At 45.1% G+C, this 24,434-nt stretch overlaps 2 protein-coding genes across 15 annotated transcripts in view; one reads left to right on the forward strand and one right to left on the reverse strand.

The window, feature by feature from the left end:
- Positions 1-19,979, reverse strand: part of TADA2A (transcriptional adaptor 2A) — a 72,137-nt gene extending 52,158 nt beyond the window's left edge. For 6 of the 7 annotated variants that reach the window (XM_074019053.1, XM_015438409.4, XM_074019054.1 and 3 more), the window contains exons 1-3: positions 19,927-19,979; positions 15,058-15,174; positions 2,792-2,898 (exon numbers count right to left, since the gene is read on the reverse strand). In XM_074019053.1, coding sequence (XP_073875154.1) covers positions 2,792-2,898; positions 15,058-15,082 — 132 coding nt within the window. In that variant the 5' untranslated portion in view covers positions 15,083-15,174; positions 19,927-19,979. The remainder of the gene's footprint in view (positions 1-2,791; positions 2,899-15,057; positions 15,175-19,926) is intronic. The other variant, XM_045376115.3, reaches the window with a different exon arrangement.
- Positions 19,980-20,026: 47 nt separating this feature from the next.
- Positions 20,027-24,434, forward strand: part of ACACA (acetyl-CoA carboxylase alpha) — a 330,564-nt gene continuing 326,156 nt past the window's right edge. For 5 of the 8 annotated variants that reach the window (XM_005583932.5, XM_005583930.5, XM_005583933.5 and 2 more), the window contains exon 1: positions 20,027-20,616. In XM_005583932.5, the coding sequence (XP_005583989.1) occupies positions 20,579-20,616 (38 nt within the window). In that variant the 5' untranslated portion in view covers positions 20,027-20,578. The remainder of the gene's footprint in view (positions 20,617-24,434) is intronic. The other 3 variants (XM_065532348.2, XM_015438408.4, XM_045376109.3) reach the window with 2 other exon arrangements.

Genomic DNA, 24,434 nt, shown 5'->3' on the forward strand with positions numbered 1-24,434 from the left:
CAATCATACAGCCTAAATTTGAATCCTGGCTCTGTAATTGTATTTCAGCCATTCTAAGATAAATATTTTTTCATATTTTAAACTCTGGGCTGGGCATCGTGGCTTGTACCCATAGTCCTAGTTACTCAGGGAATCCCTGGCTGAGGGAGCAGGATCATTGAACCCAGGAGGTAGAGGTTGCAGTGAACTATGACTACACCACTGTACTCCAGGCTGAGCAGCAGAGCAAGACTCCATCTCTAAAAAAAAAATTCTTTAATTTTTTTTAAAGAAAAATAAAAAGTCCCTAAAGTAGGCCAGGAGTAATCCTAGCATTCTGGGAGGCTGAGGCGACAGGATTGCTTGAGCTCAAGAGTTCCAGACCACCCTGAGCAACATGGCGAGACCCTTTCTCCACAGGAAAAAAAAAAAAATATATTAGCTGGGCATGGTGGCACAAGCATGTAATCCCAGATACTTGGGAAGCTGAGGTGGAAGGATCGCTTAAGCCTGGACGATAGAGGTGGCACTGACCCATGATTGTGCCACTGCACTCCAGCCTAGGGGACACAGTGAAACCCTGTCTCGAAAAAATTAAAAAACTCTCTGAAATCAAGATTCATCTTAACAAAAGTACATCACAACTTTTATCAGCCATTTTTACATTTTAACATTTCTGAAATTGAGGTGCTTCTTATAATCAATGGTGTCTTAGATCTGATAAAATATGGTATTTGCTGTGTGACCTTGAACAAGTTACTTAAACTCTCTTAGCCTAAATTTCTTCATCTATAAAATGGGGATACTAATCATAGGTACTTCATAGGATTATAGTGATGATTTAAGGGTTAATTCATGTAAAGTACTCAAAGTGGTGCCTGGTACAGAGTTAAGTACTTATAATTAGTATTTCTACTACCATTATCACCCACAAAAATTGTTTCTTTCCTTGTCATCTGTACAGAGATCAGTCTTCAACAAGACAATAAACAGTGTCATCAAAAGGAATAATCTTCCAGTTCTGTTTCCTATAATTTCAATACTTTAACTTAAAAAAACAGTGTTATGGCTGGGCGTGGTAGCTCACGGCTGTAATCCCAGCACTTTGGGGGCTGAAGCGGGAGGATCACTTGAGGTCAGGAGTTCGAGACCAGCCTGGCCAACATGATAAAACCCCATCTCTACCAAAAATATAAAAAATTAGCTGGAAATAGTGGTGTACACCTGTAACCCCAGCTACTCGGGAGGTTGAGGCAGGAGAATCCCTTTAACCGGGGAGGCAGAGCTTGCAGTGAACCGAGATCACGCCACTGCACTCCAGCCTGGGTAACATAGCAAAACTCTGTCGCGGAAAAGAAAAAAAACACAAAAAACAGCCAGGCATGGTGGCTCACGCCTGTAATCCCAGCACTTTGGGAGACCGAGGCAGGCAGATCACCTGAGGTCTGGAGTTCCAGACCAGCCTGACCAACATGGAGAAACCCCGTCTGTACTAAAAACACAAAATTAGCTGGGTGTGGTGGCGCATGCCTGTAATTCCAGCTACTCGGGAGGCTGAGGCAGAAGAGTCGCTTGAACCCAGGAAGCGGAGTTTGCAGTAAGCCAAGATCACACTATTGCATCTAGCCTGGGAAACAAGAGCAAAACTCCGTCTCAACAAAACAACAACAACAACAACAAAACAGTGTTAACTATTAGGGTTTTGTTTGTTTTTTGAGACACAGTCTTGCTCTGTTGCCCAGGCTGGAGTGCAATGGGCGATCTCGGCTCACTGCAACCTCCGCCTCCCAGGTTCAAGAGATTCTCCTTGGCCGGGCGCGGTGGCTCACGCCTGTAATCCCAGCACTTTGGGAGGCCGAGGCGGGCAGATCATGAGGTCAAGAGATCAAGACCATCCTGGCCAACATGGTGAAACACCGTCTCTGCTAAAAATATAAAAAATTAGCTGGCCATGGTGGCACACGCCTGTAGTCCCAGCTACTCAGGAGGCTGAAGCAGGAGAATCACTTGAACCTGGGAGGCAGAGGTTGCAGTGAGCCGAGATTGTGCCACTGCACTCCAGCCTGGTGACAGAGCAAGACTTCATCTCAATAAAAAAAAAAAAGATTCTCCTGCCTCAGCCTCCCAAGTAGATGGGATTACAGGCACCTGCCATCATGCCCAGCTAATTTTTTATTATTTTTGTAGAGACGGGACTTCACCATGTTGGCCAGGCTGGTCTTGAACTCTTGACCTAAGGTGATCTGCCTGCCTTGGCCTCCAAAAGTGCTAGGACTACAGGCATGAGCCACTGTGCCTGGCCAAGTATTAGGTTTAAACACAGATGTGGACTAATCAACAGTCTGTCTCATCTAACTGCTCTGTTTCTCAACTTCCACTGGTAAAACGTATAATGAAAAATTGGGGCTGGGAGCAGTGGTTCACGTCTGTAATCCCAGAACTTTGGGAGGCTGAGGTGGGTGGATCACGAGGTCAGGAGTTCAAAACCACCCTGACCAACACAGTGAAACCCCATCTCTACTGAAAATACAAAAATCAGCTGGGCGTAATGGTGTGTGCCTGTAATCCCTACTCAGGAGGCTGAAGCAGGAGAATTGCTTGAACCTAAGAGGCGGAGATTGCAGTGAGCAGAGATCACACCACTGCACTCCAGCCTGGGCGACAAAGTGAGACTCCGTCAAAAAAAGAAAATCGGGAGAAATAGATTTAATAAGATATAGATCTCCTTAGCAGTTGACAGTAATCTCTGAAATATTACATCATAAAAAATAGCATAAAACTGGGCTAGGAGAGGCCAGCATTAGTGAGTTACCTGCAAGCAGAGGAAAAAAGGAGGTGGCCCACATTCAGCACACTTGATATAAGGCTCCATGAGGTAGGAGGAGCAGCCTCGGCAAGGTGGCTTATCAGAGGGATCATCTAGAACAAAGAGAAAACAAATGCACATTTCAGAACACTTTATGGTTATCTTAAGTGCAAAAAGGTGAAAATCCCCAAATGACCACACAAGTAGTGAGTTGAATTGAAAAGTTCATGGAGACAAGATGAGCTCATTACAAATAAAAAAAAAAAGCAAAAATTACGCTCCTTTTAACTTCAGGGCAGCAATGTTCCTTTTCACACAGCATTTACATAGATATGGACCCTGCAGAGAAATTTACAAGCATATATTTGTTCATTTATTTATACATTTTTAGAGACAGGGTCTTGCTCTGCCACCCAGGCTGGAGTGCAGTGGCTTGACAATAGCTCACTGTAACCTGAAACTCCTGGGCTCAAGGGATCCTCCTGCCTCAGCCTCCCAAGTAGTTAGGACTACAGGCACATGCCACCACACCTGGTTAATTTTTTGTAGAGGCGACGTCTCACCACGTTGCCCAGGCTGGTCTCGAACTTTTGGATTCAAAGAATGTTCCTGCCTTGGCCTCTCAAAGCTCTGGGATTACAGGTATGAGCTACCATGCCCAGTCACGAACACATTTTTAACTGGAAGTTTCATAATATCCCAAACTTATTTTTCCAGGAGCATAAAATGGACACATACCTACACATACAATATAAAGAAAATCTGACAAAATGTTAATGATTGCTGAATCTAGGTAGCAAGCATATAAATAATCACTGTAGGCTGGCCACGTTAGCTTACCCTGTATTTCCAGCACTTTGGGAGGCCAAGGCTGGTGCATCACCTGAGGCCAGAAGTTTGAGACCAGCCTCGCCAACATGGCAAAACCCTGTCTCTACTAAAAATACAAATAGCCAGGGATGGGGACACAGCCTATAATCCCAGCTACTTGGGAAGTTGAGGCACAAGAATCACTTGAACCCGGAAGGCAAAGGTTGCCGTGAGCCAAGACTGTGCCACTGCACTCCAGCCTGGGCGACAGAGCTAGACCCTGTCTCAAATAATAATAATAATAATCATAATAACAATAATAATAATTGGCTGGGCATGGAGGCTCACGCCTATAATCCTAGCACTTTGGGAGGCTGAGGCAGGCAGATTACCTGAGCTTGGGAGTTTGAGACCAGCCTGGGCAACACAGTGAAACCCTGTCTCTACTGAAAATACAAAAAAATTGGCCAGGCGCAGTGGCTCCTGCCTGTAATCCCAGCACTTTGGGAGGCCGAGGTGGGTGGATACTGAGGTGAGGAGTTCAAGACGATGGTAAAACCCCATCTCTACTAAAAACACAAAAATTAGCTGGGTGTGGCGATACACACCTGTAATCTCAGCTACTCGGGAGGCTGAGGCAGAAGAATCGCTTGAACCCAGGAGACAGAGGTTGCAGTGAGCCGAGATTGCGCCACTGCACTCCAGCCTGGGCGACAGAGTGAGACTCCGTCTCAAAAAAAAAAAAAAAAAAAAAAAAAAAAATTAGCCAAGCATGGTGGTGTGCACCTGTAGTCCCAGCTACGCAGGCGCCTAAGGCAGGAGAACTGCTTAAACCCGGGAGGCGGAGGTTGCAGTGATCCGAGATCGTGCCACTGCACTCCAGTCTGGGCGAAAGAGACAGACTCCGTCTTTAAACAAAATAAAAAAATAAAAAATAAAAATCATCATCACTGTACTGTTCTTTTGACTTTTCTATTTAAGTTTAAAATTTTTCATAACAAAAAGTTGGGGCAAAAAAGAGACAACTCATTTATTTTTTTGAGATAGGGTCTCACTCTGTCACCTAGGCTGAAGTGTGGTTGCACGATCATGCCTCAATGTAGCCTCAACCTCCCAGGCTCAAGTGAGCCTCCCACCTCAGCCTCCTAACTAGCAGGGATTACAGGCACAAGCCACCACACCTGGGTAATTGTTTAAAATGTATTTTCTATAGAGACAGAGTTTCACTACGTTGCCTAGGCTGGTCTTGATTTCCTGGGCTCAAACGATTGCAGGAATTTGAGCTGCCTCAGCTTCCTAAAGTGTTGGGATTACAGGTATGAGCCACCACACTCAGCTAGTGTCTAAATACATCTCCTCTAAACACATGTCTTGGAATATACTATTTTATATTTGAGTTCGGATTTTTTTTTTCTTGAGACAGGGTCTTCCTGAGAGAGGATCTTGGACTGTCGCCCAGGCTGGAGTGCAGTGGCGTGATCATAGCTCACTGTGGCTTCAAGCTCCCCAGACTCAGGTGATCCTCCCACCTCAGCCTCCCAAAAAGAGGTACAGACTTGCACCACTGCACCTGGCTCAATTTTTAATTTTTGTAGAGACAGGGTCTATGTTGCCCACGCTGGTTTTAAGAAGTCCTCCTGCCTCAGCTTCCCAAAGTGGTGGAATTATAGGTGTGAGCCACTGCACCTGGTTCTGAGTGGGAATTTAAACCCAGAAAGCTTCCTCCCTTTCTCCCATGGTAAGTACATAACACAGTAGATCTTCTACTCCAATGACAGTGGTATGTCTCCAAACTATTAAGACAAGGAGCATAATCCAAACTCTCAAAAATCATAAAAATGCAGATATATGTGTCCTTGGTTGCCCCAAACTTGGCCTCTAGAGTCACGGCAACCTAGCAAAATTGTTCTCTATGATCAATCACAAGAATCTAAGAGAAGAAAGGCTTTGAAGGTAGATGAAGGAATTTAATTTGTTCAGCCTGGAACAGGATTTCTCACATTCTGTAATAGTATTTGCCTCCCTAAAGTCCAAGAAACACTCTTCAAGGTACCTTTCCCTCTTTCAAGTGATGATCACTGTTCTCTTTATTTGTTTTTAAGAAGATATAGAGGGTGGGCATGGTGGCTCAAACCTATAATCCCAGCACTTTGGGAAGCTGAGGTGGGTGGATCACTTTAGCTCAGGAGTTCAAGACTAACCTGACCAGCATGGCAAAACCCTATCTCCACTAAAAATACAAAAATTAGCCAGGTGGTGGGCGCCTGTAATCTCAGCTACTCGGGAGGCTGAAGCAGGAGAATCGCTTGAACCCGCGAGGTAGAGATTGCAGTAAGCTGAGATTGCGCCATTGCACTCCAGCGTGGGTGACAGGAGCGAAACTCCATCTCAAAAAAAAATAAAAATAAAAAGACACAGAAGAAAATGACAAAAGAAAAAAAATGTACTCCTGGCAGTAGCTTTCAATTCAATATATGAAACTGCAGCTACTCCATTCCCCCCATTTTAAATTTTAATACAGAAGAACAAATCTTGCTATGTTGCTCAGGCTGGTCTCAAACTCCCAGCCTCAAGTGATCCTCCTGCCCCAGCCTCCCAAAGTACTGTGATTACAGGAGTGAGCCACTACGCCGTGCCAAAAACTGTTGTATATTAAGTGATAGATGCCAACTTCTACCAAGTTACCCTCTTCCTCACTTCCTGTTAATGATATAAGCTTGCTTCTCTCTTGCCTCCAACTATCCTATTTTTAAAAAAGGCATCAGCCATTGAGCAAAGTGTTTTTTTTGTTTTGTTTTGTTTTTTGAGATGGAGTCTCGCTCTGTCACCCAGGTTGAAGTGCAGTGGCACGACCTTGGCTCACTGCAACCTCCGCCTCCTGGATTCAGGTGACTCTTCTCCCTCAGCCTCCCGAGCAGCTGGGACTACAGGCGCACACCACCAAGCCCGGCTAATTTTTTATACTTTTAGTAGAGACGGGGTTTCACCATATTGGCCAGGCTGGTCTCGAATTCCTGAAAAGTGGTCTTTATTTATTGTTTTGTTGAGACAGTGTCTCACTCTGGTTACTCAGGCTGCAGTGCAATGGCTTGATCTCAGCTCACTGAAACCTCAGTCTCCCATGTTCAAGCAATTCTCATGCCTCAGCCTCCCAAGTAGCTAGGATTATATGTATGTGCACTATGCCCAGCTAAATTCTGTATTTTTAGTAGAGGTGGGGTTTCCCCATGTTGCCCAGGCTGGCCTTGAACTCCTGGATTCACATAGTCCACCTGGCTTAGCCTCCCAAAGGGCTAGGATTGCAGGCCCAAAGTGATTTTTTTAAATCCTTATGTCAAGAAGCGGTTATTGGGCGGGGCACAGTGGCTCATGCATGTAATTCCAGCACTTTGGGAGACCAAGGTGGATCACTTGAGCTCAGGAGTTTGAGACCAGCCTGGGGAACATGGTGAAACCCCATCTCTACAAAAAAAAAAAAAAAAAAAAATACACAAAATTAGGCAGGTGCAGTGGTGCACGCTTGGTGGTCCCAGCTATACGGAGGCCTGAGGTAGGAGGATCACTTGAGCTGAGGAGGTCGAGGCTGCAGTGAGCCATGACCACACCACTGCACTCCAGCCTGTGTAAGAAAGCTAGACCCTGTCTCAAAAAGAAAAAAAAAAAAGGAATTCCTTTGTAAAAGTAATCCAATTTATAGTTCTTAACATTCCAAACAATAAAACTGTAAAGTATGTCATCCACAATTAGCATTTTGAAAAATATTTTTCCAACCTTTCTTCTCTGTAACATAGTACAAATATTCAACAAAGGTAGAGGCTAGGCTCAGTGGGTCACGCCTGTAACCCCAGCAATTTGGGAGGAAAAGGCAGGATGATTGCTTGAGCTTAGGAGTTCAAGCCCCCCCCGGGCAATATGGCAAGACCCTGCCTCTACCAAAAATAATAAAAAGAAAAAATAGCCAGGCATGGTGGCCCACACCTATAATCCCAGCACTTTGGGAGGCTGAGCCAGGTGGATCACCGGAGGTTAGGAGTTCAAGACCAGCCTGGCCAACACGGTGAAACCCCTCTACTAAAAATACAAAAATTAGCTGGATGTGGTGGTGTGCGCCTGTAATCCCAGCTACTCAGGAGGCTGAGGCAGGAGAATCACTTGAACCCAGGAGGCTGAGGTTGCAGTGAGCCGAGATCACACTACTGCACTCCAGCCTGGGTGACAAGAGCAAAACTCCATCTCAAAAAAGAAAAAAAAAGAAAAAAAAAAGTGGAATATTATACATGATGTTTTGTAGCCTGTTTTATCACTTGACAATATATTGTGGACATCTTTTCATGACCATACACATTGACCTTCCTTGTTCTTTCTAATGGATAAACAACATTCCATTGTATCAATTATATTATATAACCTAATTTTACTCAGCTCTCCTCTGGGGAGACATTTGGAAATCTGAGGAGGTACCTTTTCGTTGCCACAATGACTAGAGAGCCCCGCTGGCATTCTGCAGGCCCCGCTAGATATCCTACAATGCTCAATACATTCTAATAAAAACTGACTTTTTTGTGTGTCCTGTGCAACTTTCAAATGTCCCACCATTCAAGTAAATGAAAAACCTCATATGACCTAGAACCTAATTCCATGTTATATATAAAGCAAAGTATTTTTGACAGTTTTAACATGCACTGAAATTTCCAGAAAGGCAATTGTATATAACTCTAGAGGAGAATGTATTTTGTTTTGCTCAGAACGTTTAGTTATTCTAGCTTGTGGTGTTTCTTAGTCACCAACATGACACACTTGAATCACTCTGCATTTGTATATGCACAGTGATGCAACATATGGGTACAAGTATCTAGTACTTAAATCATGTCTTCTATCATAATCATGTCTAAACATATTGAGATACATACTGCTATTATAAATTGCACTGTTTTACTATAAATTACTTCTCTTGTATTTATCTCTTTTATAATAGTTAGGGCATTATTATTTTTATTTTTTGAAATTATATATGCCAGGCATGGTGGCTCATGCCTGTAATCCCAGCACTTTGGGAGGCCAAGGCAAGTAGACGACTTGAGGCCAGAAGTTCAAGACCAGCCTGGTCAACATGGCGAAATCCCATCTCTACTAAAAATACAAAAATTGTCTGGGCCTGATGACGCATGCCTATAGTCCTAGCTACTCGGGAGGCTGCGGCATGAGAATCACTTGAACCCAGGAGGCAGAGGTGGCAGTGAGCTGAGATTGTGCCACTGCACTCTAGCATGGGCAACACAGCAACACTTTATCTCAATAAAAAAAAAAAAAAGAAATCATGTATGTATGTAGACATATTGTCTATGTATTTTACTTCCGAATAGTAAACTTGGCTGATGGCAAACTCTGCCTCCCAGACTCAGTGATCCTCCCACCTCAGCCTCCCTAGTACCTGGGACTACAGGTGCATGCCACCATGCCCAGTTAATGTTTTTATTTTTGAGACGGAGTCTTGCTCTGTCTCCCAGGCTGGAGTGTAATGACGCGATCTCAGCTCACTGCAGCCTCCGCCTCCCAAGTTCAAGCGATTCTCCTGCCTCAGACTCCAGAGTAGCTGGGATTACACCCACCACCACACCCGGCTAATTTTTGTATTTTCAGTAGAGGCGGGGTTTCACCATGTTGGCCAGGCTGGTCTCAAACTCCTGAGCTCTAGAGATTCGTCTGCCTCAGCCTCCCAGAGTGCTGGGATTACAGTCATGAGCCACTGTGCCCGGTCTCTTGTATGTACATTTCACATCTGTTCCACAGGGTATATATTTTCCTAGAACTAGAATTGTTGAGTGTACAGTTATTGAGCATTTTTTAGGTTTTTGATACACACAGCCCAACTGTCCTTCAAAAGGTATTTCAAATTTTTTTAAAACCTAAGAGAAAGGCTTTTTATTTATCTATTTTTTTCACTGAGATAACAGGAAACAAGAGAGGCTTTTTGTTTTTTTTTTTTTGAGGCGGACTCTCGTTCTGTCGCAAGGCTGGCAGGTTGGAGTGTTGTGGTGCGATCTCGGCTCACTGCAACCTCTGCCTCCCGGGTTCAAGAGATTCTCTTGCCTCAGCCTCTCAAGCAGTTGGGACTGTAGGCGGGCACCACCACGCCCAACTAATTTTTGTGTTTTCAGTAGAGACGGCGTTTCACCATATTGGCCAGGATGGTCTCGATCTCTTGACCTCGTGACCCGCCTGCCTTGGCCTCCCAAAGTGCTGGGATTACAGGTGTGAGCCACCATGTGTGGCCGAGAGAGGCTTTTTCAAAATCCAGGGGCAATAAAGGGTTAATAAACTTGACTAAATAAAAAGAAAACAAAAAACTTTTTTTGGCAAAAACACCATAAGGAAAGTAAAAAAGCAAGTATACTGTAAGGCAACATTTGTAAACGCATCAGAAAAAAGCACTGAAATCCCTAGTATACAAACAACTTTTAAAAATTAAGAGGGAGGCCAAGGTGGGCAGATCACCTGAGGCTGGGAGTTCAAGACCAGCCCGGCCAACATGCAGGAAACCCTGTCTCTACTAAAAATACAAAAATTAGCTGGGCATGGCAGCGTGTGCCTGTAATCCCAGCTACTAGGGATGCTGAGGCAGGAGAATCGCTTGAACCTGGGAGATAGAGGTTGCAGTGAGCTGAGATCGCACCATTGTACTCCAGCCTGGGCGACAAGAGCGAAACTCCGTTTGAAAAAAAAAAAATTGAGAGGGAGAATAAAAGACCAAAGATTCTGCTGCAAAAGACAGAAAGATAACCTGGGAAAAAAAGACATAAAATGGCCTTAAACATATGAAAAAATGTTCAGCTTCATTCATAAGATAAAAATTAGAACTACCCTGACATATAATTTCTCACCCATCAGACTGGCAAAAGTTTCAATGCCTGACAATATAATTAGTCAGGCTGTGGGAAAATAGACACTCTTATTTTTTTTTTTTTTTTTTTTGAGAAGGAGTTTCACTCGTCGCCCAGGCTGGAGTGCAGCGGCACAATCCTGGCTCACTACAACCTCTGCCCCCCAGGTTCAAGTGATTCTCTTGCCTCAGCCTCCTGAGTAGCTGGGATTACAGGCACACACTGCCATACCCAGCTAATTTCTGCATTTTTAGTAGAGGCTTCACCATGTTAGTCAGGCTAGTCTCGAACTCCTGACCTCATTATCCACCCGCCTCAGCCTCCCAAAGCGCTGGGATTACAGGCCTGAGCTTCCGTGCCCAGCCCGGGAACTCTTACATATCACTGGTGGGAACAGAAAATAGTACAACTCCTATAGAGGGGGATTATCTTTTGACCCAGCAATCTCACTTCTAGGAATTTTTTACCATGAATATACATTTCCAATAATACAAAAACATATATGTCCAAGGTTATATATTAAAATATTAGATGTAATTGCAACATACTACTTAGATGTCCAAGTATAAGCAATTATTTGAATAATAATATATCCACACGAGGAAGTATTACGTAACTATAAAAAACAGAATGAGGACAATCTACCAACTAATACAGTATTTCCAGGAGATACTATTAAGTGGGGGAAAAAAGTACAATCCTGGTGCTGACTGAAGAATTTTCTTAAAAGTACAAAAGAATATATATATATAAAATATGCTATCTTTCCTGTAAGAAATTAAGAGGCCAGGCGCGGTGGCTTGTGCCTGTAATCCCAGTACTTTGGGAGGCCCCAGCGGGTGGATCACCTGAGATCAGGAGTTCAAGACCAGCCTGGCCAACATGGTGAAACCCCGTCTTTACTAAAAATACAAAAATTAGCTGGGTGTGGTGGCAGATACCTGTAATCCCAGCTACTTGGGAGGTTGAGGCAGGAGTATCACCTGAATCCAGGAGGCGGAGGCTGCAGTAAGCTGAGATTGCAGCACTGCACTCCAGCCTGGGTGACAAGAGTGAAACGCTATCTCAAAAGAAAAGAGAAAAGAAAAAGAAAAAAATTAGAATTAAAAAACAATCCTCTCATCTTTGCTAAAAGGATTAAGGGACAGATTAAACCAGAAGACAATGAAGTTGGTAAGTACAAGGGGTTGAGGGCAGGGGATAATGGAATTAATTGTGCTGATGTTGGGAGCCAGGGTTCTCACTGAGAAGAGACATATGAATAAGGAATTAATGCAGACAGGAAAAAAGCCCATGATGATGAATTAGAGGTATTAATGTGAACTGCTGATTTCCTAAAAAGAAGTAAATGTGTGTATGTATACTGGCATATATGTATACAGCACATAACATGCATATATTTCCTAGTTCTGTCAGCCAAAAGGGCCAAGATGCAAAAATATTCCAGTAGATGAAAAGATTTGGTCTCTGACATGACTCCCTTGTAAAAGCACCAGGACTCCTCAGAGAAGTGGCTGATTCCAGGGCAGGGGAGGTACAGGATGCACTTGGAGTATTTAGTTATGCCAAAAAGGATGGAGATGCTAAAAAGAAAAAAACTACGATGAGGATATGCTATAAGGATATAGGAGCCCATCTGAAGGGACTCCCAGTGGCCAAATTTGGAATAATCTGAGAACCTAGCTAATTATGTATGCTAATAAATCATAAATCATTGAAAAAATAGGAATTCCTGTGTCCATAAGAAGTAAAAAAGTGAACAGATAAAGAAAATGTAGTACATATATACCACGGAATACTATGCAGCCATAAAAAAGTAATGAGATCACGTACTCTGCAGCAACATGGATGGAGTTGGAGGTCATTATCTTATGCAAACTAACGTAGGAAGAGAAAACCAAATACCCTCTGATCTCACTCACGAGTAGGAGCTAAAAAAACAAGAACACATGGACACAAAAAGGGGAAGAGAAACCAGGGCCTTCTTGAGGGTGAACTGTGGGAGGAGGGAGAGGATCCAAAACTACCTCTCGAGTGCTATGCTTATTACCTTGGTGACAAAATAATTTGTATATAAAACCCCTGTGACAAGCAGTTTACCTATATAACAACCCTGCACATGTACCCCAGAACCTAAAATAAAAACTAAAAATGCTAACTAGTAAATGTGGAGAGAGCACTAGATTTGCAGGGGGGAAATCATCTTTTCGCAACCTTAATAGTAAAGATTGGGCCAGGCATGGTGGCTTACGCCTATAATCCCAACACACTGGGAGGCCAAGGTGGGGACATCGCTTGAGCCCAGGAATTCAAGACTCCAGTGGGCTATGATTGTGCCACTGCACTCCAGCCTGGGTGATAGAGTGAGACCCCATCTCTTAAAAATAAAAAAAATTTAAAAATTACACATATATATAAACATACACAGAGAGAGAGAGAGAGTGCACGCAAATGACGAAGCAGATGGAGTAAAAGGTTAACAAAAGTTATGTGGGTATTGTTTGTATTCTTATTCTTGCAACTTAAGTTTGAAATTATTTCCAAAAAGGAGTTTAACAATTATTTTGGACACAGAGTTGAGGTAACTGTAAAATGAAACACTCCCAGCATTGGAGCAGTCCACTTAGATTTCTCCATATGTAAAATGAAAGAGTTGAACTAGATGTGTCTGAAGACTCCATTCTCTCCTAAATTTATATTAGGAGTGTGACCAAAGAGTAAATTAGAGCTTCTTTAAGAAATTGTTCTGTCAGGCTGGAAACAGTGGCTCACGCCTGTAATCCCAGCACTTTGGGAGGCTGAGGCTGGTGGATCACCTGAGGTCAGGAGTTCAAGACCAGTCTGACCAACAAGGTGAAACCCTGTCTCTACTAAAAATACAAAAATTAGCCGTGCGTGGTGGCGGGCACCTGTACTCCCAGCTACTCGGGAGGCTGAGACAGGATAATTGCTTGAACCCAGGAGGCAGAGGTTGCAGTGAGCCGAGATCATGCCACTGCACTCCAGCCTGGGCGATGTAGCAAGACTCCATCTCGAAAAAAACCACGAATTGTTGAAGAGGAAAAACACCCCAAAAGTACTTTTCTGATTCTTCTCATTGGGATACTACCAAACATCTAACAATGGAATTTCTATTTCTGCCGAATCTCATATATTTAGAATCAGGGAAAAAGAGTATAGTTTTTATTTGTTAGCGACAGATTCTTGCTCTTGTCACCCAGGCTGGAGTGCAGTGGCATGATCTTGGCTTACTGCAGCCTCTGCCCCCTGGGTTCAAGCAATTCTCCTGCCTCAGCCTCCCAAGTAGCTGGGATTATGGGCACCCGCCACCACCCCCAGCTAATTTTTGTATTTTCAGTAGAGACAGGGTTTCACCTTGTTGGCAAGGCTGGTCTCAAAACTCCTGACCTCATGATCTGCCTGCCTCAAACTCCCAAAGTGCTGGGATTACAGGTGTGAGCCACCACGCCTGGCCAGTATAATTTTTTTATCCATAGTTAACGGCTACTTGAATTTACTTCACACGTACTCCATAATTCTCTACATTATTCTACTGTGGTTTACTCTTAGAAACAAGTTCCACATCAAGGGGAAGGTGGGGTGATATTTCCTTTATCTTACCACTGACACATTTCTTATCAAGGTGCCTGAAACATGTTATTGGTCTAAACAGAAATCCCATGGCTTTTCTAGGTTTAACTATAGGTTAATCAGAATATGCCTGGTCCATCTCAGCTTCATTTTCTTTCTTTTTTTTTCTTTTTTTGAGACGGAGTCTCACTCTGTCGCCCACGCTGGAGTGCAGTGGCAGGATCTCGGCTCACTGCAACCTCCGCCTCCCAGGTTCATGCCATTCTCCTGCCTCTGCCTCCCGAGTAGCTGGGACTACAGGTGCCTGCCACCACACCCAGCTAATTTTTTCTATTTTTTAGTAGAGATGGGAGTTTCACCATGTTAGCCTGGATGGTCTCCATCTCCAGACCTCGTGACCCACCTGCCTCAGCCTCCCAAAGTGCTGGGATTACAGGCGTGAGCCACTGCGCCCGGACGCTTCATTTTCTTCTAAGACCCAGGATCATATGTTTGTGTCGTGTGTTCAATGGGTAATCAATATGTATTAGTTGATTTTATTTTGATACTCATAATTCCCTTAGAATCAGAGTCAAAGGGCTTTATTGCCTAACTTCATTGTTTATTTTTCTTCCTTGATCAACTTCCACTCCAGTTTGCTATTAATAGTCACCTGAAGGCCAGGAGTGGTGGCTCACACCTGTAATCCCAGCACTTTGGGAGCCCGAGGTGGGCAGATCACCTGAGGTCGGGAGTTCAAGACCAGCCTGGCCACCATGGTGAAACCCTATCTCTACTGAAAATTTTAAAAAAAAATTAGCTGGGTGTGGTGGCGTGCGCCTGTAGTCCCAGTTACTCTCAGGAGGCTGAGGCAGGAGAATCGTTTAAAGCCAGGAAGCAGAGGTTGCAGTGAGCCAAGATCATGCCACTGCACTCCAGCCTAGGCGACAGAGGGAAAGTCCATCTCAAGAAAATAATAAGTCACCTGAGACTTGTTCCCACTGTACTTACTGCTAAAGGAACCCAAACGGTCCATTCCCTAATAGGCAACGAGTGCTGCTTTGGTCTTCCTCAGCACAGAACTTCTTCAAGACTTCAGAACTGGCCAACACATACAACAAAGCTTTCCTGTGAGCAAACAAAAGTGGCACATGGATCAGAAAATCATTCAAAGGGACACGATAAAGAGAAGGTATGCAACATACTCAGCTCTGCCACATCTTAGCTTTGTAATGCTGAAAAATTATTCTACCTCTGAAAACCTGTTTCTTCCTCTGTAAAGTGGGTATAATGGTGCCTGCCTTCCAAAGTTGTGAGAATTAAATGTCATAATCAAATATCATAATCCATATAAATAATGTAGCATGGTACCTGGTCCTTTATAAATGCTGCATATTTCTTTTTTTTATGAAGAAGGATTTGGGTCTGTGGGGCAGGGAGGGTGGAAGGGGCAAATGCTATATATTTCTAATAAACAACTGTTGGCTTTCTCTACTCAGCATCATTTCTCTCCTTAGCCACCATCTTTATTTGGGAAACTGACCCTTCCACATTTCATGTGGTACTGGTGGGGCTGCCAATCACAATACCCCATTCCCCACCCCTGACAAAAGCTAAAGCAACCAGGTCTCTTCTTCCAGAAATCTGGATCTTGAGTAAGACATGAAAGGACAGAAGGCAGCTGGAGCTCAGTCATTCACTAGAATTCATTCCAAGAATTCAGTCCATGTGCTCTGGCTGTTGAGATCCCTAGCCCCAGGTGGCTCAACTGTTTAACTCTTCTCTCATTTCTCTATTTTTAATAAACTTTAATAAACTCAACTTTAATAATAAATCTGAACAAGTTTCTGTAAGTGGAAACCAAAAAACCCTATCTATTACAACATACATTTGTTCCTTACTCTTTCAACAAGTACGTAACAGGGCCAGGCACAGTGGCTCATGCCTGTAATCCCAGCACTCTGGGAGGCTGAGGTGATAGGATTACTAGGGCCCAGGAGTTCAAGACCAGCCTGGGCAACATAGGGAGACCCCCATCTCTTTAAAAAAAAAAAAGTTAACTGGGTACAGAGGCCCTTGCCTATGGTCGCAGCTACTCAGAAGGATGAGGTGGAACACTTGGGCCTGGGAGGTTGAGGATGCAGTGAGCCACCACTGCACTCCAGGTTGGAGGACAGACCAAATCTCTTTTTCTTTTTTTTGGATACAGAGTCTGGCTCTGTTGCCCAGGCTGGAGTACTCACTGCAACCTCTACCTCCCAGGTTCAAGGGATTCTCCTTCTCCATTTGGTTCTCATTTTTGTTTCTCGTGTCTTGTGCCTCAGTCTCCTGAGTAGCTGGGATTACAAGCATATGCCACCACCACACCTGGATAATTGTTTTGCATTTTTTGGAGAGACAGGGTTTCACCATGTTGGCCAGGCTGCTCTTGAACTCTTGGCCTCAAGTGATCCGCCCCCGCCCCCCTTGGCCTCCAAAAGTGCTGGAGTGCTGGGATTACAGGTGTGAGCTGCCATGCCTGACCCAAAGTATCTTCTTTGAAACAGAAATGAAATAATGTTTTACACTAAGTCAAAAAATAACCCCTCTTCTGTACACTCACAGCTGTTTTTTTGGTGTGTGTGTGTGTGTGTGTGTGTGTGTGTTTGAGACTAAGTCCTGCTCTTGTTACCTAGGCTGGAGTGCAATGGCACGATCTCGGCTCACTGCAACCTCCGCCTCCCAGGTTCAAGTCAGCCTCAGCCTTCCAAAGTAGCTGGGATTACAGGCACCGGCCACCACGCCTGGCTAATTTTTGTATTTTTAGTAGAGACGGGGTTTCACCATGTTGGCCAAGCTGGTCTCAAACTCCTGACCTCAGGTGATCTGCCCACCTCAGCCTCCCCAAGTGCTGGGATTACAGGCATGAGCCACAGCGCCCGGCCCACTCACAGCTTTTTATCTAGCATTTTTCACATTCTACTTTGTGAGTATTACTTCTGAATGTGTATTTTACCCCACTTTTAAATTAAGTGAAAGCAGGCTGGGTGTGGTAGCTCATGCCTGTAACTCCAGTACTTTGGGAGGCTGAGGCAGGTGAATCTCCTGAGGTCAGGAGTTTCAGACCAGCCTGGAGCAACACAGTGAGACCCCCATCTCTAAAAAATTAGCTTGACGTGGTGGCGGGTGCCTATAATCCCAGCTACTCGGGAGGCTGAGGCATGAGAGTTGCTTGAACCCGGCAGGTGGAGGTTGCAGAGAGCCAAGATTGTGCCACTGCACTCCAGCCTGGGCTACAGTGGAAGATCCTGTCTCAAAAATAAATAAATAAATAAATAAATAAGTGAAAGCAGAGAATATATCGGATACATATTTGCATTCTTTTAAAATGCCAAGCATACAGGAGGAATACAATAAACACATAGTAGTGGACCAATAAATGTTAGTTCTACAAAAGGTTAATTCATCTTTAGTTTTTCTGAAGTGATTTTTTTCACCCTGGTAATTTTTAGCTTGGAGAATAATTCATCACTAAGTGTGGGCAACATTCCACTAACGCTGCCGTCAAAGAACTTTTCCTTTTTGGGGTGGGGTAGGTCTCCTTTGCTGTTGTCTCAGGAAAAGTTGAGCTCTGAAGAAAAATGAGTCTAGCAAGGGTGTATTATGAATGCAGCAATCAAATAACAGCCAAATTTACTGAACTTTTTCCATTGGCTAGGTACCCGCGGGTACCTCGGTGTGGGGATTCTTTGAATCCTCACTCCCACACTCCTGAGGCAAGCTGCTTTTTCAAAAGCAAGCAAGCTCTGAAAGAGTATGTTACTTGCGCAGTGTCTTACAAGTAAGGGATAGCAGTGTCATTTCAAACACAGATGTCAAGGCTGGTAGTGGTGGCTCACGCCTGTAATTGCAGCACTTTAGGAGGCCAAGGCGGCAGATCATCTGAAGTCGGGAGTTCCAGATCAGCCTGACCAACACGGAGAAACCCTGTCTCTACTAAAAATACAAAATTAGCTGGGCATGGTGGCACATGCCTGTAATCACAGGTACTTGGGAGGCTGAGGCAAGAGAACTGCTTGAACCCGGGAGGCAGAGGTTGCTGCGAGCCGAGAACGCGTCGCTGCACTCCAGCCTAAGCAACTCAGGTTGCAAAGTGCAAAACTCCGTTTCAAAAAAAAACAGATGTCCAGTAAAGGATGCAGTCAATATGGACTGATCAACACTCAAAACAGCACAGCAGGAGGCCGGGCGCGGTGGCTTATGCCTGTAATCCCAGTACTCTGGGAGTCCCAGATGGGCAGATCACCTGAGGTCAAGAGTTCAAGAGCAGCCTGGCCAACACAGCGAAACCCCGGCTCTACTAAAAATATAAAAAATAGGCCGGGTGCGGTGGCTCACGCCTGTAATCCCAGCACTTTGGGAGGCCAAGGCGGGTGGATCATGAGGTCAGGAGATTGAGACCATCCTGCTAACACGGTGAAATCCTGTCTCTACTAAAAATACAAAAAATTAGCCGGGCGTGGTGGCGGGCGCCTGTAGTCCCAGCTACTCGGGAGGCTGAGGCAGGAGAATGGCGTGAACCCAGGAGGCGGAGCTTGCAGTGAGCTGAAATCCGGCCACTGTACTCCAGCCCGGGCGACAGAGCGAGACTCCGTCTCAAAAAAAAAAAAAAAAAAAAAAAAAGGCCGGGCGCGGTGGCTCAAGCCTGTAATCCCAGCACTTTGGGAGGCCGAGACGGGCGGATCACGAGGTCAGGAGCTCGAGACCATCCTGGCGAACACGGTGAAACCCCGTCTCTACTAAAAATACAAAAACTTAGCCGGGCGAGGTGGCAGGCGCCTGTAGTCCCAGCTACTCGGGAGGCTGAGGCAGGAGAATGGCGTGAACCCGGGAGGCGGAGCTTGCAGTGAGCTGAGATCCGGCCACTGCACTCTAGCCTGGGTGACAGAGCGAGACTCCGTCTCAAAAAAAAAAAAAAAAAAAAAATTGTAGGGCCGCGCGCGGTGGCTCACACCTGCAATCCCAGCACTTTGGGAAGCCAAGGCGGAAGGATCATTTAAGGTCACGAGTTGGAGACCAGCCTGGCCAACATGGTGAAACCCCACCTCTACTAAAAATACAAAAATTAGCTGGGCGTGGTGGCACGAGAATCGCTTGAGCCTGGGAGGCGGAGGTTGCAGTGAGTTGAAATCGTGCCACTGCACTGCACTACAGCCTAGGAGAAAATAAAAAAAAAAAAAAAAGCAAAAAAAGCACAATATTGCAGTCTGCAGAACCTTCTTTCTCCTCCTTTCACAAGAGACCACATTCTGACACCAACTTCCGTGGAAGCACAGGAGCCAGCTCCAAACTAACAATCGCCAAATTCGAATCAGTTACCGGGTGAAGTGAGACACTATGCCTGGCAGAAGTCCACGTGGGGAGGAGAAAAGGCGCAGGCTCCGGAGGTGTGGAGCCAACGTTCAAATCCTTACGAGGTGGGACCGGCCTGGGCCAGTCATTTTACCTGCGCCTGGGCTCTAACAGGGTACTGAAATACCTACTTTGGAGGGCCTGCTAAGAAATTCAAATGGTCTGGTCAGGGGCATCACGCACAGTGGCCGTCCTTGGTAGAGCCACGGGCTCCAGGGCTGAGCGTGGAATGGCGAGGCTGGGGCACTGCGGCACCGCCCAGACGCGGGGCGGGCACCAGGGGTCAGGCCGGGTCCCGCGCCGCCCTCCCCCACAGTGCGGCGAGGCCCGGCACCACCCGCCCGCCAGCCCGGCGCGTCCCGCCCGCCGTTGAGGCCCGCAGCCCGCGCCTCCTCCCCTGGCGCACCTCGCGGCCCCCGCTTCCCCGTAGTCCCGCTAGAGGGGCTCGCTCCCCGCCACCCGCCAGCCCAGCGCTGCCTGGCGCCTCACCTCGCCGAGTCCCCCTAATCCGCGCCAAGGAGCCGCCGGTCGCGCGCGCCTCCGGGCTTTGCGTGCGCGCCCCCGGGCGGCGCAGTGGCGAGCGCGCTTCGTGCCGCGCGCCCGCCGCCTCCGCCCCTCGGCTTTGGAGGCCCCCAGCGGGTGCTGAGCGCCAGCCGCCGCCCCCTTGGCCTTTTCCCGGCCACCGCCGGGCGCCCGTCGCTGTCCCTGTGCCTGAGGACTGGGAGGATGGGGCTAAGCCGCTTGCCTGACTTTTGATCCGCCAAGTAATCACTTTGTCCGTGTGGCGCGTGGCCCGTTGCCGGAGGCTTCCCAGCGCGTGGGGCCGTTTGGTCCCCTCCGGAGTGCGGTGAGGCGGGCCAAGCCGGGACTGCCTGGGTTTGGGGATAACGTTCCCACCCCCACCCCTGTTGCAGCAAGGGAAATTGAGGCTGAGGGAACTGGGCCCAGGGACGGCGAGCCGTGGCTGCCTCTCCAGTCCGGGCCCTGAAGGGCTGCTCGTGGATGAACCAGACTGATTTTTAAGGGGTGAAGAGGGTGCGTTTCAATCAGATGCTTCTGGAACGTCGAAATTGTCTTCTTTGGAAAGAACCATCCCCTCTTTGGGCTTCAGAGGCCCAAATTGAGGCGCGATGATGAGAGGATGTGGTGGTCTACTCTGATGTCAATCTTGAGGGCTAGGTATGTCCCAACATCTCTTATTACTGCTGCTAATGATGATTCTAATAGCTACCATTTGTCGAGTACTTGTTGCATGCCAGACGTTGCACAAAGCAGATTACACATATGGTCTCATTTAAAACTTGTGAGGTAGGCACCTGTTGTTATCCCCATTTTCCAGGTGAAGAAATCTAGGCACTGACATATAACTTGGAATCACACTGCTAGGAAGTACTGGGGAAGGGAAATCAAACCATGGTTTATCTCAAGTATGTAACTGTTACATCTATTTAGAAGTCTGCCTTTGATAAATTTGCCCAGCCATTTTTAGAATCCACTTACACTTTATGCCTGTGTGAACCCTTTCATTCTTTTTTGGTATATGCATAATACAAGTTCATTTTTTTTTTTTTTTTTTGAGACGAAGTCTGGCTCTGTCGCCCAGGCTGGAGTGCAGTGGCCGGATCTTGTATTTAACCTGTCATAGCAAAGATGACTAAGTGCCTTATTCCCTCACTAAATATCTCTGTAAAGGAACCTGAGAAACCACCTTTTTTCCTCTTTAAGCCGTAAATTTATATTAATAATATCCAAATCCATGTTGAACCAGTATTTTTGAAGATTGACCTTCAGGATAAACTAATAGCACAATCTTCATGCCCTTTCATTCTTAACTAACTGAAAAGGTTGACTTTTGTACTAGGAACCCAACGAAGAAAACTTGTATCTTGTCAAGCTAGGTAACCTGGCTGCCATTAACTGAGACCAAAATATCCCAGCAGTTTGTCCTCAGCTGCTAAGCTGCTATGGTTAGAATCAAAAGTAGAGTTTCTGGCCTGGTGCGGTGGCTCATGCCTGTAATCTCAACACTTTGAGAGTCCTAGGTGGGAAAATTGCTTGAGCTCAGGAGTTCAAGACTAAACTGGGTAACATAGTGAGAATTCAACTCTACAAAAAAATCGAAAAAATAACTGGGCATGGTAGCACACGCCTGTGGTCCCAGCTACTTGGGAGGCTGAGGTGAGAGAATTACTTGAGCTTAGACAGTTGAGGCTATAGTGACACGTGATTGTGCCACTTTACTCCAGCCTGGGCAACAGAGTGAGACCTCGTCTGGAGGAAAAAAAAAAAAAAAAGGTGAAGAGACAACCTACGGAATGGGAGAAAATATTCATGATCCCTACATCAGATAAGTGGGCAAGGGCCCGAAAAGACATTGCCCAAAAGAAGACATGCAAGTAGCATGGGAGGCCGAGGCGGGTGGATCACCTGAGGTCAGGAGTTTGAGACCAGCCAGGCCAACCTGGTGAAACTCTGTCTCTACTAAAAATACAAAAATTAGCTGGGCATGGTGGTGGGCACCTGTATTCCCAACTACTCAGGAGGCTGAGGCAGGAGAATCACTTGAACCCAGGAGGCAGAGGTTGCAGTGAGCCAAGATCGCGCCATTGCACTCCAGCCTGGGTAACAGCGAGACTCCGTCTCAAAAAAAAAATAAAAAAGAAGACATGCAAGTAACTAACTGGTATGTGGAAAAAAATGTTCAACATCACTAATCATCAGGGAAATGTGAATGAAAACTACCATGAGATATCACCTCACACCTGTCAGAATGATGATTATAAAAAAGCGAGATAAGCATTGGCAAGGATGTGGAGAAAAACCCTGTACACTGTCAGTGGGAATGTAAATTAGTACAGCCATTTTGGAAAATAGTATGGAGGTTCCTTAAACATTTTTAAATAGAACTATAGAACTACCATATGATCCAATAATCCACTTCTGGGTATATATCCAAAGGAAGTGAAATCTGCATGTCAAGGTATCTGTACTCCCATATCCATTGCAGCATTATTCACCATAGCCAAGACATGGAAACAGCCTACATGTACACCAATGGATGAATGAATAAACAAAATGTGAGAGAGATATATATGTGTGTGTGTATATATGTGTATATATGTATGTGTATATATATACACCCACATACATATATACACACACACACACAATGGAATACCGTTCAGCTTTAAAAAATAAAGAAAGCCTGTCATTTGCAACAACATAGATGAACCTGGAGGACATTACACTAAGTGAAATAAGCCAGGCACAGAAAGACAAATACTGCTTAATCTCACTTATGTGTAGCATCTAAATAAGTCAGGCTCATAGAAGTAGCAGAATAGAGGTTACCAGGGGATGAGAGAGAAAGAACTGGAAGATTTTGGCCGAAGGATACAAAATTTCAGTTAGACAGGAGGAATAAGTGCAGGAGATCTATTATACTATATGGTGACTATAGTTAAAAATATATACTTGAGGCCAGGTGCTGTGGCTCACACCTGTAATCCAAGGACTTTGGGGGGCCAAGGAGGGTGGGTCATCTGAGGTCAGGGGTTTGAGAGCAGCCTGGCCCACATGGTGAAACCCCATCTCTACTAAAAATATAAAAATTAGCCAGGCGTGGTGGTGCATAACTGTAATCCCAACTGCTCAGGAGGCTGAGGCATGAGAATCACTTGAACCTGGAAGGCAGAGGTTGCAGTGAGCCAAGATTGCACCACTGCACTCCAGCCTGGGCAACAGAGCAAGACCCTGTCTCAAAAACAAAAACAAACAAACTATATATATGTGTGTGTATATATACGTATATATGTGTATATATATACACGTGTGTGTGTATATATATATATACACACTTGAAAATTGCTAAGAGAGTAGATTTTGATTATTCTTACCACATAAAAATATAAGTATTTGCGGTAATGGGTATATTTTGCGGTAATGGATATGTTAATTAGCTTGATTTAGCCATTCCACAATGTGTATGTCTATCAACACATGGTGTACATCATGAATATACACAATTTTTATTTGTCAAAAAGTGTTTATGCCATAAGTAAATTAAATAAAATATATTTCTTAGAATGTTATTTATAAAAACAAAGCAAAAAAAACAGATCTGTCCAAATATAACTAATAAACTGACTCTCATTATTTAACACTCAAGAGTTGGCTGGTATCAGGACTTTCATAATGCCACGGCCATTAAACAGTTTTCGTGAATCCAGACCTTCATTACCCATCTCTTCTGCTTCTCCCTCACCTTATGGACTTCTTTCTCATGTACATAGAGTGCAGAATATCTGTCTCATGAGTCACCAGCCTTTGGGCAGAACCCAAAAAATTAGATGAACTAGAAACATATTGTCGCTAAGTGGCTCCGTTTATCAGACAATTCTAAAATGCCTACTAGGCTGCCTAGCTGCATACTTTTCCGCCTAATGTACAGGACCTCCACCTTGTGACTGTCAAAACAGGCTCCTAAATTATTTTGCATCATTTGGTGACAGGCAGTCTATACTCTTTTGCAACCAACAAGTAACCAATAAATGTTTGGAATATACAAGGAACATGGCATTGTTTAATATAATTGAAAAAGCAAGCTTGGACTTTGAAACTTTCCTGAATTTGAATTCTGTCTCCACTCCTTAATCACCTTTAAAAATTTAGGGCATGACGTGGTGGCTTATGCCTGTAAACACAGCACTCTGGGAGACCGAGGCGGGCGGATCACTTGAGATCAGGTGTTTGAGACCAGCCTGGCCAACATGGTAAAACCCCATCTCTACTAAAAATTTGAAAAATTAGCCGGGCTTGGTGGTGCATGCTTATAATCCCAACTCCTTGGGAGGCTGAGGCAGGAGAATCGCTTGAACCCAGGAGGCAGAGTTTGCCGTGAGCCAAGATCCCACCATTGTACTCCAGTATGGGCAACAAGAGTGAAACTCCATCTGAAAAAAAAAAGAATTTAGGAAAGTTATTATCTTCCTGCATCT

This window comes from Macaca fascicularis, chromosome 16 (genome assembly GCF_037993035.2).
Source record: "Macaca fascicularis isolate 582-1 chromosome 16, T2T-MFA8v1.1".
Taxonomy (NCBI): Eukaryota; Metazoa; Chordata; class Mammalia; order Primates; family Cercopithecidae; genus Macaca; species Macaca fascicularis.